Consider the following 14,887-nt stretch of genomic DNA (forward strand, 5'->3'; position numbering starts at 1 on the left):
ACCTTACAGGCACAGGCTCTGACCTTACAGGCACAGGCTCTGACCTTACAGGCACAGGCTCTGACCTTACAGGCACAGGCTCTGACCTTACAGGCACAGGCTCTGACCTTACAGGCACAGGCTCTGACCTTACAGGCACAGGCTCTGACCTTACAGGCACAGGCTCTGACCTTACAGGCACAGGCTCTGACCTTACCGGCACAGGCTCTGACCTTACCGGCACAGGCTCTGACCCAACAGGAACAGTCACAGGCTCTGACCCTACAGGCACAGGCTCTGACCCAACAGGAACAGCCACAGTGTGACAAAAGCAAAGAGTAGTGTTGAGAGCATTATGTGCACGAGGAGCTTCTCTGTATGTATTGTATACAAATGTATTGTATTGGTAATGGTAAGAGCCAGTTGGTAGCCTACCTGAGAAGCCTCTCTGGGCTGTTTGCTGGTCAGCACATGGAGATATGTCAGCTGGTCTTTACTGGTGAGTCTGGAGAAACAGGGGTATGGAATCCTGGGCTCTGGGAACAACTCTGGTACCTGGCTGGGAAGGCTGGGGTCCTGGCCGGAGGGCTTAGGGTGACTGGGTTCCTGTCTGGAGACTGCCTCTCCAGCAGGCGGGTGATCATCTTTACAGTCATCGTGTTCATCCTGACTGTCAGAACAGGGTTCTCCGGTGCCACTCCTCTCATCATTTCTGTTACTGCTGCTGTTTGACTGGTTCTGTGTAGAGGGGAGCTTGGCTGGTCCTGTTGTGTCCTCTAACTCCTTCACGTCAACCTTTACTGTGGGACTGGACACCACAACAACTCATCATCATTCTAATGGTTACCAGTTCTAATGGTTACCAGTTCAGCATTCTAATGGTGACCAGTTCTAATGGTTACCAGTTCTAATGGTTACCAGTTCTAATGGTCACCAGTTCTAATGGTCACCAGTTCTAATGGTTACCAGTTCAGCATTCTAATGGTTACCAGTTCTAATGGTCACCAGTTCAGCATTCTAATGGTTACCAGTTCTAATGGTTACCAGTTCAGCATTCTAATGGTTACCAGTTCTAATGGTCACCAGTTCAGCATTCTAATGGTTACCAGTTCTAATGGTTACCAGTTCTAATGGTTACCAGTTCTACATTCTAATGGTTACCAGTTCTAATGGTTACCAGTTCTAATGGTCACCAGTTCTAATGGTCACCAGTTCTAATGGTCACCAGTTCTAATGGTTACCAGTTCAACATTCTAATGGTTACCAGTTCTAATGGTTACCAGTTCATCATTCTAATGGTCACCAGTTCATCATTCTAATGGTCACCAGTTCTAATGGTCACCAGTTCTAATGGTCACCAGTTCTAATGGTCACCAGTTCTAATGGTTACCAGTTCATCATTCTAATGGTTACCAGTTCTAATGGTTACCAGTTCTAATGGTTACCAGTTCTAATGGTTACCAGTTCTAATGGTTACCAGTTCTAATGGTCACCAGTTCTAATGGTCACCAGTTCTAATGGTCACCAGTTCTAATGGTTACCAGTTCTAATGGTTACCAGTTCTAATGGTTACCAGTTCTAATGGAGGGGAGCTTGGCTGGTCCTGTTGTGTCCTCTAACTCCTTCACGTCAACCTTTACTGTGGGACTGGACACCACAACAACTCATCATCATTCTAATGGTTACCAGTTCTAATGGTTACCAGTTCAGCATTCTAATGGTCACCAGTTCTAATGGTTACCAGTTCTAATGGTTACCAGTTCTAATGGTCACCAGTTCTAATGGTTACCAGTTCAGCATTCTAATGGTTACCAGTTCTAATGGTCACCAGTTCAGCATTCTAATGGTTACGAGTTCTAATGGTTACCAGTTCTAATGGTTACCAGTTCTACATTCTAATGGTTACCAGTTCTAATGGTTACCAGTTCTAATGGTCACCAGTTCTAATGGTCACCAGTTCTAATGGTCACCAGTTCTACATTCTAATGGTTACCAGTTCTAATGGTTACCAGTTCTAATGGTCACCAGTTCTAATGGTCACCAGTTCTAATGGTCACCAGTTCTAATGGTCACCAGTTCAGCATTCTAATGGTTACCAGTTCTAATGGTCACCAGTTCAGCATTCTAATGGTTACGAGTTCTAATGGTTACCAGTTCTAATGGTTACCAGTTCTACATTCTAATGGTTACCAGTTCTAATGGTTACCAGTTCTAATGGTCACCAGTTCTAATGGTCACCAGTTCTAATGGTCACCAGTTCTACATTCTAATGGTTACCAGTTCTAATGGTTACCAGTTCTAATGGTCACCAGTTCTAATGGTCACCAGTTCTAATGGTTACCAGTTCAACATTCTAATGGTTACCAGTTCTAATGGTTACCAGTTCATCATTCTAATGGTCACCAGTTCATCATTCTAATGGTCACCAGTTCTAATGGTCACCAGTTCTAATGGTCACCAGTTCTAATGGTCACCAGTTCTAATGGTCACCAGTTCTAATGGTTACCAGTTCTAATGGTTACCAGTTCTAATGGTTACCAGTTCTAATGGTTACCAGTTCTAATGGTCACCAGTTCTAATGGTTACCAGTTCTAATGGTTACCAGTTCTAATGGTCACCAGTTCAGCATTCCTAATGGTTACCAGTTCTAATGGTTACCAGTTCTAATGGTCACCAGTTCAGCATTCTAATGGTTACCAGTTCAGCATTCTAATGGTTACCAGTTCTAATGGTCACCAGTTCAGCATTCTAATGGTTACCAGTTCTAATGGTTACCAGTTCTAATGGTTACCAGTTCAGCATTCTAATGGTTACCAGTTCATCATTCTAATGGTCACCAGTTCTAATGGTCACCAGTTCATCATTCTAATGGTTACCAGTTCTAATGGTTACCAGTTCAGCATTCTAATGGTTACCAGTTCATCATTCTCATGGTTACCAGTCCATCATTCTAATGGTTACCAGTTCTAATGGTTACCAGTCCATCATTCTAATGGTCACCAGTTCATCATTCTAATGGTTACCAGTCCATCATTCTAATGGTTACCAGTTCATCATTCTAATGGTCACCAGTTCTAATGGTTACCAGTTCATCATTCTAATGGTTACCAGTTCATCATTCTAAATGGTTACCAGTTCATCATTCTAATGGTTACCAGTTCTAATGGTCACCAGTTCTAATGGTTACCAGTTCAGCATTCTAATGGTTACCAGTTCTCATGGTTACCAGTCCATCATTCTCATGGTTACCAGTTCATCATTCTAATGGTTACCAGTTCAACATTCTAATGGTTACCAGTCCATCATTCTCATGGTTACCAGTTCATCATTCTAATGGTTACCAGTTCATCATTCTAATGGTTACCAGTTCATCATTCTAATGGTTACCAGTTCAACAATCTAATGGTTACCAGTTCAACAATCTAATGGTTACCAGTTCATCATTCTCATGGTTACCAGTCCATCATTCTAATGGTTACCAGTGCTAATGGTTACCAGTCCATCATTCTAATGGTTACCAGTTCTAATGGTCACCAGTTCATCATTCTAATGGTTACCAGTTCTAATGGTCACCAGTTCTAATGGTTACCAGTTCTAATGGTCACCAGTTCATCATTCTAATGGTTACCAGTTCTAATGGTCACCAGTTCATCATTCTAATGGTTACCAGTTCTAATGGTCACCAGTTCATCAATCTAATGGTTACCAGTTCTAATGGTCACCAGTTCTAATGGTCACCAGTTCTAATGGTCACCAGTTCTAATGGTCACCAGTTCTAATGGTCACCAGTTCATCATTCTAATGGTTACCAGTTCTAATGGTTACCAGTTCTAATGGTTACCAGTTCATCATTCTAATGGTTACCAGTTCTAATGGTTACTAGTTCTAATGGTCACCAGTTCATCATTCTAATGGTTACCAGTTCTAATGGTCACCAGTTCATCAATCTAATGGTTACCAGTTCTAATGGTCACCAGTTCTAATGGTCACCAGTTCATCAATCTAATGGTTACCAGTTCTAATGGTCACCAGTTATAATGGTCACCAGTTCTAATGGTTACCAGTTCTAATGGTCACCAGTTCTAATGGTTACCAGTTCTAATGGTCACCAGTTCTAATGGTCACCAGTTCATCATTCTAATGGTTACCAGTTCTAATGGTTACCAGTTCATCATTCTCATGGTTACCAGTTCATCATTCTAATGGTTACCAGTTCATCATTCTAATGGTTACCAGTTCAACAATCTAATGGTTACCAGTTCAACAATCTAATGGTTACCAGTTCATCATTCTAATGGTTACCAGTTCATCATTCTAATGGTTACCAGTTCATCATTCTAATGGTTACCAGTTCAACAATCTAATGGTTACCAGTTCAACATTCTAATGGTCACCAGTTCATCATTCTAATGGTTACCAGTTCAGCATTCTAATGGTTACCAGTTCTAATGGTCACCAGTTCTAATGGTCACCAGTTCATCAATCTAATGGTTACCAGTTCTAATGGTCACCAGTTATAATGGTCACCAGTTCTAATGGTTACCAGTTCTAATGGTCACCAGTTCTAATGGTCACCAGTTCTAATGGTCACCAGTTCATCATTCTAATGGTTACCAGTTCTAATGGTTACCAGTTCATCATTCTCATGGTTACCAGTTCATCATTCTCATGGTTACCAGTTCATCATTCTAATGGTTACCAGTTCATCATTCTAATGGTTACCAGTTCATCATTCTAATGGTTACCAGTTCAACAATCTAATGGTTACCAGTTCAACAATCTAATGGTTACCAGTTCATCATTCTAATGGTTACCAGTTCATCATTCTAATGGTTACCAGTTCATCATTCTAATGGTTACCAGTTCAACAATCTAATGGTTACCAGTTCAACATTCTAATGGTCACCAGTTCATCATTCTAATGGTTACCAGTTCAGCATTCTAATGGTTACCAGTTCTAATGGTCACCAGTTCAGCATTCTAATGGTTACCAGTTCTAATGGTTACCAGTTCAGCATTCTAATGGTTACCAGTTCATCATTCTAATGGTCACCAGTTCTAATGGTTACCAGTTCATCATTCTAATGGTTACCAGTTCTAATGGTTACCAGTTCAGCATTCTAATGGTTACCAGTTCATCATTCTCATGGTTACCAGTCCATCATTCTAATGGTTACCAGTTCTAATGGTTACCAGTCCATCATTCTAATGGTCACCAGTTCATCATTCTAATGGTTACCAGTCCATCATTCTAATGGTTACCAGTTCATCATTCTAATGGTCACCAGTTCTAATGGTTACCAGTTCATCATTCTAATGGTTACCAGTTCATCATTCTAAATGGTTACCAGTTCATCATTCTAATGGTTACCAGTTCTAATGGTCACCAGTTCTAATGGTTACCAGTTCAGCATTCTAATGGTTACCAGTTCTCATGGTTACCAGTCCATCATTCTCATGGTTACCAGTTCATCATTCTAATGGTTACCAGTTCAACATTCTAATGGTTACCAGTCCATCATTCTCATGGTTACCAGTTCATCATTCTAATGGTTACCAGTTCATCATTCTAATGGTTACCAGTTCATCATTCTAATGGTTACCAGTTCAACAATCTAATGGTTACCAGTTCAACAATCTAATGGTTACCAGTTCATCATTCTCATGGTTACCAGTCCATCATTCTAATGGTTACCAGTGCTAATGGTTACCAGTCCATCATTCTAATGGTTACCAGTTCTAATGGTCACCAGTTCATCATTCTAATGGTTACCAGTTCTAATGGTCACCAGTTCTAATGGTTACCAGTTCTAATGGTCACCAGTTCATCATTCTAATGGTTACCAGTTCTAATGGTCACCAGTTCATCATTCTAATGGTTACCAGTTCTAATGGTCACCAGTTCATCAATCTAATGGTTACCAGTTCTAATGGTCACCAGTTCTAATGGTCACCAGTTCTAATGGTTACCAGTTCTAATGGTTACCAGTTCTAATGGTCACCAGTTCATCATTCTAATGGTTACCAGTTCTAATGGTTACCAGTTCATCATTCTAATGGTTACCAGTTCTAATGGTTACTAGTTCTAATGGTCACCAGTTCATCATTCTAATGGTTACCAGTTCTAATGGTCACCAGTTCATCAATCTAATGGTTACCAGTTCTAATGGTCACCAGTTCTAATGGTCACCAGTTCATCAATCTAATGGTTACCAGTTCTAATGGTCACCAGTTATAATGGTCACCAGTTCTAATGGTTACCAGTTCTAATGGTCACCAGTTCTAATGGTCACCAGTTCATCATTCTAATGGTTACCAGTTCTAATGGTTACCAGTTCATCATTCTCATGGTTACCAGTTCATCATTCTAATGGTTACCAGTTCATCATTCTAATGGTTACCAGTTCAACAATCTAATGGTTACCAGTTCAACAATCTAATGGTTACCAGTTCATCATTCTAATGGTTACCAGTTCATCATTCTAATGGTTACCAGTTCATCATTCTAATGGTTACCAGTTCAACAATCTAATGGTTACCAGTTCAACATTCTAATGGTCACCAGTTCATCATTCAAATGGTTACCAGTTCATCATTCTAATGGTTACCAGTTCATCATTCTAATGGTCACCAGTTCTAATGGTCACCAGTTCTAATGGTCACCAGTTCTAATGGTTACCAGTTCATCATTCTAATGGTCACCAGTTCTAATGGTCACCAGTTCTAATGGTCACCAGTTCTAATGGTTACCAGTTCATCATTCTAATGGTCACCAGTTCTAATGGTTACCAGTTCTAATGGTCACCAGTTCTAATGGTCACCAGTTCTAATGGTCACCAGTTCTAATGGTCACCAGTTCTAATGGTTACCAGTTCTAATGGTTACCAGTTCAGCATTCTAATGGTTACCAGTTCATCATTCTAATGGTCACCAGTTCTAATGGTTACCAGTTCATCATTCTAATGGTTACCAGTTCTAATGGTTACCAGTTCAGCATTCTAATGGTTACCAGTTCATCATTCTAATGGTTACCAGTTCTAATGGTTACCAGTCCATCATTCTAATGGTCACCAGTCCATCATTCTAATGGTTACCAGTTCATCATTCTAATGGTTACCAGTTCATCATTCTAATGGTTACCAGTTCATCATTCTAATGGTTACCAGTTCATCATTCTAATGGTCACCAGTTCATCATTCTAAATGGTTACCAGTTCATCATTCTAATGGTTACCAGTTCTAATGGTCACCAGTTCTAATGGTTACCAGTTCAGCATTCTAATGGTTACCAGTTCTCATGGTTACCAGTCCATCATTCTCATGGTTACCAGTTCATCATTCAAATGGTTACCAGTTCATCATTCTAATGGTCACCAGTTCTAATGGTCACCAGTTCTAATGGTCACCAGTTCATCAATCTAATGGTTACCAGTTCTAATGGTCACCAGTTATAATGGTCACCAGTTCTAATGGTTACCAGTTCTAATGGTTACCAGTTCTAATGGTCACCAGTTCATCATTCTAATGGTTACCAGTTCTAATGGTTACCAGTTCATCATTCTCATGGTTACCAGTTCATCATTCTAATGGTTACCAGTTCATCATTCTAATGGTTACCAGTTCAACAATCTAATGGTTACCAGTTCATCATTCTAATGGTTACCAGTTCTAATGGTTACCAGTTCATCATTCTCATGGTTACCAGTTCATCATTCTAATGGTTACCAGTTCATCATTCTAATGGTCACCAGTTCTAATGGTTACCAGTTCATCATTCTAATGGTTACCAGTTCATCATTCTAATGGTCACCAGTTCTAATGGTTACCAGTTCATCATTCTAATGGTTACCAGTTCATCATTCTAATGGTCACCAGTTCTAATGGTTACCAGTTCAACATTCTAATGGTTACCAGTTCATCATTCTAATGGTCACCAGTTCTAATGGTTACCAGTTCTAATGGTTATCAATTCTAATGGTTACCAGTTCTAATGGTCACCAGTTCATCATTCTAATGGTTACCAGTTCTAATGGTTACCAGTTCTAATGGTCACCAGTTCATCATTCTAATGGTTACCAGTTCTAATGGTTACCAGTTCTAATGGTCACCAGTTCATCATTCTAATGGTTACCAGTTCTAATGGTCACCAGTTCATCAATCTAATGGTTACCAGTTCTAATGGTCACCAGTTCTAATGGTCACCAGTTCTAATGGTTACCAGTTCTAATGGTCACCAGTTCATCATTCTAATGGTTACCAGTTCTAATGGTTACCAGTTCATCATTCTAATGGTTACCAGTTCTAATGGTTACCAGTTCTAATGGTCACCAGTTCATCATTCTAATGGTTACCAGTTCTAATGGTCACCAGTTCATCAATCTAATGGTTACCAGTTCTAATGGTCACCAGTTCTAATGGTCACCAGTTCATCAATCTAATGGTTACCAGTTCTAATGGTCACCAGTTATAATGGTCACCAGTTCTAATGGTTACCAGTTCTAATGGTTACCAGTTCTAATGGTCACCAGTTCATCATTCTAATGGTTACCAGTTCTAATGGTTACCAGTTCATCATTCTCATGGTTACCAGTTCATCATTCTCATGGTTACCAGTTCATCATTCTAATGGTTACCAGTTCAACAATCTAATGGTTACCAGTTCAACAATCTAATGGTTACCAGTTCAACAATCTAATGGTTACCAGTTCATCATTCTAATGGTTACCAGTTCTAATGGTTACCAGTTCATCATTCTCATGGTTACCAGTTCATCATTCTAATGGTTACCAGTTCATCATTCTAATGGTTACCAGTTCAACAATCTAATGGTTACCAGTTCAACATTCTAATGGTCACCAGTTCATCATTCAAATGGTTACCAGTTCATCATTCTAATGGTTACCAGTTCATCATTCTAATGGTCACCAGTTCTAATGGTCACCAGTTCTAATGGTCACCAGTTCTAATGGTTACCAGTTCATCATTCTAATGGTCACCAGTTCTAATGGTCACCAGTTCTAATGGTCACCAGTTCTAATGGTTACCAGTTCATCATTCTAATGGTCACCAGTTCTAATGGTTACCAGTTCTAATGGTCACCAGTTCTAATGGTCACCAGTTCTAATGGTCACCAGTTCTAATGGTCACCAGTTCTAATGGTTACCAGTTCTAATGGTTACCAGTTCAGCATTCTAATGGTTACCAGTTCATCATTCTAATGGTCACCAGTTCTAATGGTTACCAGTTCATCATTCTAATGGTTACCAGTTCTAATGGTTACCAGTTCAGCATTCTAATGGTTACCAGTTCATCATTCTAATGGTTACCAGTTCTAATGGTTACCAGTCCATCATTCTAATGGTCACCAGTCCATCATTCAAATGGTTACCAGTTCATCATTCTAATGGTTACCAGTTCATCATTCTAATGGTTACCAGTTCATCATTCTAATGGTTACCAGTTCATCATTCTAATGGTTACCAGTTCACCATTCTAATGGTTACCAGTTCATCATTCTAATGGTTACCAGTTCATCATTCTAATGGTTACCAGTTCATCATTCTAATGGTTACCAGTTCAACATTCTAATGGTTACCAGTTCATCATTCTAATGGTTACCAGTTCAACAATCTAATGGTTACCAGTTCATCATTCTAATGGTTACCAGTTCATCATTCTAATGGTTACCAGTTCATCATTCTAATGGTTACCAGTTCATCATTCTAATGGTTACCAGTTCATCATTCTAATGGTCACCAGTTCTAATGGTTACCAGTTAATGGTTACCAGTCTAATGGTCACCAGTTCTAATGGTCACCAGTTCTAATGGTCACCAGTTCTAATGGTCACCAGTTCTAATGGTTACCAGTTCAGCATTCTAATGGTTACCAGTTCATCATTCTAATGGTCACCAGTTCTAATGGTTACCAGTTCAACAATCTAATGGTTACCAGTTCAACAATCTAATGGTTACCATTTCATCATTCTAATGGTTACCAGTTCATCATTCTAATGGTTACCAGTTCATCATTCTAATGGTTACCAGTTCAACAATCTAATGGTTACCAGTTCAACAATCTAATGGTTACCAGTTCATCATTCTAATGGTTACCAGTTCAACATTCTAATGGTTACCAGTTCATCATTCTAATGGTTACCAGTTCATCATTCTAATGGTTACCAGTTCATCATTCTAATGGTTACCAGTTCATCATTCTAATGGTTACCAGTTCAACATTCTAATGGTTACCAGTTCATCATTCTAATGGTTACCAGTTCAACAATCTAATGGTTACCAGTTCATCATTCTAATGGTTACCAGTTCATCATTCTAATGGTTACCAGTTCATCATTCTAATGGTTACCAGTTCATCATTCTAATGGTTACCAGTTCATCATTCTAATGGTTACCAGTTCATCATTCTAATGGTCACCAGTTCTAATGGTTACCAGTTCTAATGGTCACCAGTTCTAATGGTCACCAGTTCTAATGGTCACCAGTTCTAATGGTCACCAGTTCTAATGGTCACCAGTTCTAATGGTCACCAGTTCAGCATTCTAATGGTTACCAGTTCATCATTCTAATGGTCACCAGTTCTAATGGTTACCAGTTCAACAATCTAATGGTTACCAGTTCAACAATCTAATGGTTACCATTTCATCATTCTAATGGTTACCAGTTCATCATTCTAATGGTTACCAGTTCATCATTCTAATGGTTACCAGTTCAACAATCTAATGGTTACCAGTTCAACAATCTAATGGTTACCAGTTCATCATTCTAATGGTTACCAGTTCAACATTCTAATGGTTACCAGTTCATCATTCTAATGGTTACCAGTTCATCATTCTAATGGTTACCAGTTCATCATTCTAATGGTTACCAGTTCATCATTCTAATGGTTACCAGTTCAACATTCTAATGGTTACCAGTTCATCATTCTAATGGTTACCAGTTCAACAATCTAATGGTTACCAGTTCATCATTCTAATGGTTACCAGTTCATCATTCTAATGGTTACCAGTTCATCATTCTAATGGTTACCAGTTCATCATTCTAAATGGTTACCAGTTCATCATTCTAATGGTTACCAGTTCTAATGGTCAGTTCTAATGGTTACCAGTTCTAATGGTGGTTCTACCAGTTCTAATGGTTACCAGTTCTAATGGTTACCAGTTCAGCATTCTAATGGTTACCAGTTCTCATGGTTACCAGTCCATCATTCTCATGGTTACCAGTTCATCATTCAAATGGTTACCAGTTCATCATTCTAATGGTCACCAGTTCTAATGGTCACCAGTTCTAATGGTTACCAGTTCATCATTCTAATGGTCACCAGTTCTAATGGTCACCAGTTCTAATGGTCACCAGTTCTAATGGTTACCAGTTCATCATTCTAATGGTCACCAGTTCTAATGGTTACCAGTTCTAATGGTCACCAGTTCTAATGGTCACCAGTTCTAATGGTCACCAGTTCTAATGGTCACCAGTTCTAATGGTTACCAGTTCTAATGGTTACCAGTTCAGCATTCTAATGGTTACCAGTTCATCATTCTAATGGTCACCAGTTCTAATGGTTACCAGTTCATCATTCTAATGGTTACCAGTTCTAATGGTTACCAGTTCAGCATTCTAATGGTTACCAGTTCATCATTCTAATGGTTACCAGTTCTAATGGTTACCAGTCCATCATTCTAATGGTCACCAGTCCATCATTCTAATGGTTACCAGTTCATCATTCTAATGGTTACCAGTTCATCATTCTAATGGTTACCAGTTCATCATTCTAATGGTTACCAGTTCATCATTCTAATGGTCACCAGTTCATCATTCTAAATGGTTACCAGTTCATCATTCTAATGGTTACCAGTTCTAATGGTCACCAGTTCTAATGGTTACCAGTTCAGCATTCTAATGGTTACCAGTTCTCATGGTTACCAGTCCATCATTCTCATGGTTACCAGTTCATCATTCTAATGGTTACCAGTTCAACATTCTAATGGTTACCAGTTCAACATTCTAATGGTTACCAGTCCATCATTCTCATGGTTACCAGTTCATCATTCTAATGGTTACCAGTTCATCATTCTAATGGTTACCAGTTCATCATTCTAATGGTTACCAGTTCATCATTCTAATGGTTACCAGTTCAACAATCTAATGGTTACCAGTTCAACAATCTAATGGTTACCAGTTCATCATTCTAATGGTTACCAGTTCATCATTCTAATGGTTACCAGTTCAACAATCTAATGGTTACCAGTTCAACAATCTAATGGTTACCAGTTCAACAATCTAATGGTTACCAGTTCATCATTCTAATGGTTACCAGTTCATCATTCTAATGGTTACCAGTTCATCATTCTAATGGTTACCAGTTCAACAATCTAATGGTTACCAGTTCAACAATCTAATGGTTACCAGTTCATCATTCTAATGGTTACCAGTTCAACATTCTAATGGTTACCAGTTCATCATTCTAATGGTTACCAGTTCATCATTCTAATGGTTACCAGTTCATCATTCTAATGGTTACCAGTTCATCATTCTAATGGTTACCAGTTCATCATTCTAATGGTTACCAGTTCATCATTCTAATGGTTACCAGTTCATCATTCTAATGGTTACCAGTTCATCATTCTAATGGTCACCAGTTCATCATTCTAAATGGTTACCAGTTCATCATTCTAATGGTTACCAGTTCTAATGTTTACCAGTTCTAATGGTTACCAGTTTTAACAATGAGAAAGAAATAAAACTCCCTTCAATCTGCTGTCCACTGACGCCACTTTAGGTAGCCACTGACGCCACGTTAGGTAGCCACTGATGCTACGTTAGGTAGGCACTGACGCTACGTTAGGTAGCCACTGACGCCACGTTAGGTAGCCACTGACGCTATGTTAGGTAGTCACTGACGCTACGTAGCCACTGACGCTACGCTACGTAGCCACTGACGCTACGTAGCCACTGACGCTACGTTAGGTAGCCACTGACGCTACGTTAGGTAGCCACTGACGCTACGTTAGGTAGTCACTGACGCTACGTAGCCACTGACGCTACGTAGCCACTGACGCTACGTAGCCACTGACGCTACGTTAGGTAGCCACTGACGCTACGTTAGGTAGCCACTGACGCCACGTTAGGTAGCCACTGACGCTACGTAGCCACTGACGCTCACGTTAGGTAGCCACTGACGCTACGTTAGGTAGCCACTGGCGCTTCACGTTAGGTAGCCACTGACGCTACGTTAGGTAGCCACTGACGCTACGTTAGGTAGCCACTGACGCTACGTTAGGTAGCCACTGACGCCACGTTAGGTAGCCACTGACGCCACGTTAGGTAGCCACTGACGCTACGTAGCCACTGACGCTACGTAGCCACTGACGCTACGTAGCCACTGACGCTACGTTAGGTAGCCACTGACGCTACGTTAGGTAGCCACTGACGCTACGTTAGGTAGCCACTGACGCTACGTTAGGTAGCCACTGACGCTACGTTAGGTAGCCACTGACGCTACGTTAGGTAGCCACTGACGCCACGTTAGGTAGCCACTGACGCCACGTTAGGTAGCCACTGACGCCACGTTAGGTAGCCACTGACGCCACGTTAGGTAGCCACTGACGCTACGTTAGGTAGCCACTGACGCTACGTTAGGTAGCCACTGACGCCACGTTAGGTAGCCACTGACGCCACGTTAGGTAGCCACTGACGCTAGCTGCATACTGTACCTTACAACAGCGATAGCCCACAGTCCCTTGATGGTCGGCGCCAGGGAGTACTTATCATAAAGGTCTTTGTTAAATAATAGACCGTCTGGGGCTGGGAGCGGGACGTCCTCCCTACGAGGAGATATAGGGAACAGCGTTTCATCAGGATTATGTTACAACTAGCAAACGGCTACGGCAAACCTCAAACTTGCCAAAGTTTAAATATCGTTAGCGCCAAATGTCCCCAAACATTTTCGACAACTGGTTAATCACAAACCAAGCTCACCATGTCAGCTCCATATGTACCGCTGTTTTAGGTTGGCCTGGTTATGAGATAAGATGTAGCTGAGAATAATACAACTATAAATAGTTAACTAGTAGCCAGTTATCTACTTTAACAATGGCATTGATGTGAGCTTCAACGTGAAACCGCTGTGATACGGGCAAGAACTACTAAGTACTTCCGGGTCAGGACTTTTGGAATCCTTCAGAATAAATGTCCTGTATCAAAATCAATTCAAACTTTATTTGTCACATACGCTGAATACAACATGTGTAGACCTTACCGTGAAATGCTTACTTACAAGCCCTCAACCAACAGTGCAGTTCAAGAAAGAGTTAAGAAAATATTCACCAAATAAACAAAAGTTTAAAAAATTAATTAACACAACAAAACAACAATAATGAGGCTATATACAGGGGGTACCGATACTGATTCAATGGGGGTACAGGTTAGTCGAGGTAATTTGTACATGTAGGCAGGGGTGAAGTGACCATGCATAGATACTAAACAGTAGTGTACAAAACAATGGGGGGGGGGTTACCAGATTCTAATGGTCACCAGTTCATAATGGTACCACTGTTTTGTCTGTCTGTCTGTCTGTCTGTCTGTCTGTCTGTCTGTCTGTCTGTCTGTCTGTCTGTCTGTCTGTCTGTCTGTCTGTCTGTCTGTCTGTCTGTCTGTCTGTCTGTCTGTCTGTCTGTCTGTCTGTGTGTGTGTGTGTGTGTGTGTGTGTGTGTGTGTGTGTGTGTGTGTGTGTGTGTGTGTGTGTGTGTGTGTGTGTGTGTGTGTGTGTGTGTGTGTGTGTGTGTGTGTGTGTGTGTGTGTGTGTGTGTGTGTGTGTGTGTGTTCTTAACATTTATTGCACCCTACACAATGATCTGGTCTTTGTGTCACATTAAAACACTGGGTGTAAGCTATA

General features: G+C 40.4%; 1 protein-coding gene across 1 annotated transcript in view; it reads right to left on the reverse strand.

Annotated features, from left to right (window-relative positions):
* Positions 1-14,134, reverse strand: part of ice2 (interactor of little elongator complex ELL subunit 2) — an 83,699-nt gene extending 69,565 nt beyond the window's left edge. The window contains exons 1-3 of the mRNA XM_046352109.1: positions 13,972-14,134; positions 13,707-13,817; positions 415-787 (exon numbers count right to left, since the gene is read on the reverse strand). Of these exons, the coding sequence (XP_046208065.1) occupies positions 415-787; positions 13,707-13,817; positions 13,972-13,985 (498 nt within the window). The 5' untranslated portion in view covers positions 13,986-14,134. The remainder of the gene's footprint in view (positions 1-414; positions 788-13,706; positions 13,818-13,971) is intronic.
* Positions 14,135-14,887: the final 753 nt, after the last annotated feature.

The sequence above is a fragment of the Oncorhynchus gorbuscha genome, linkage group LG06 (genome assembly GCF_021184085.1).
Source record: "Oncorhynchus gorbuscha isolate QuinsamMale2020 ecotype Even-year linkage group LG06, OgorEven_v1.0, whole genome shotgun sequence".
In the NCBI taxonomy this organism is placed as follows: domain Eukaryota; kingdom Metazoa; phylum Chordata; class Actinopteri; order Salmoniformes; family Salmonidae; genus Oncorhynchus; species Oncorhynchus gorbuscha.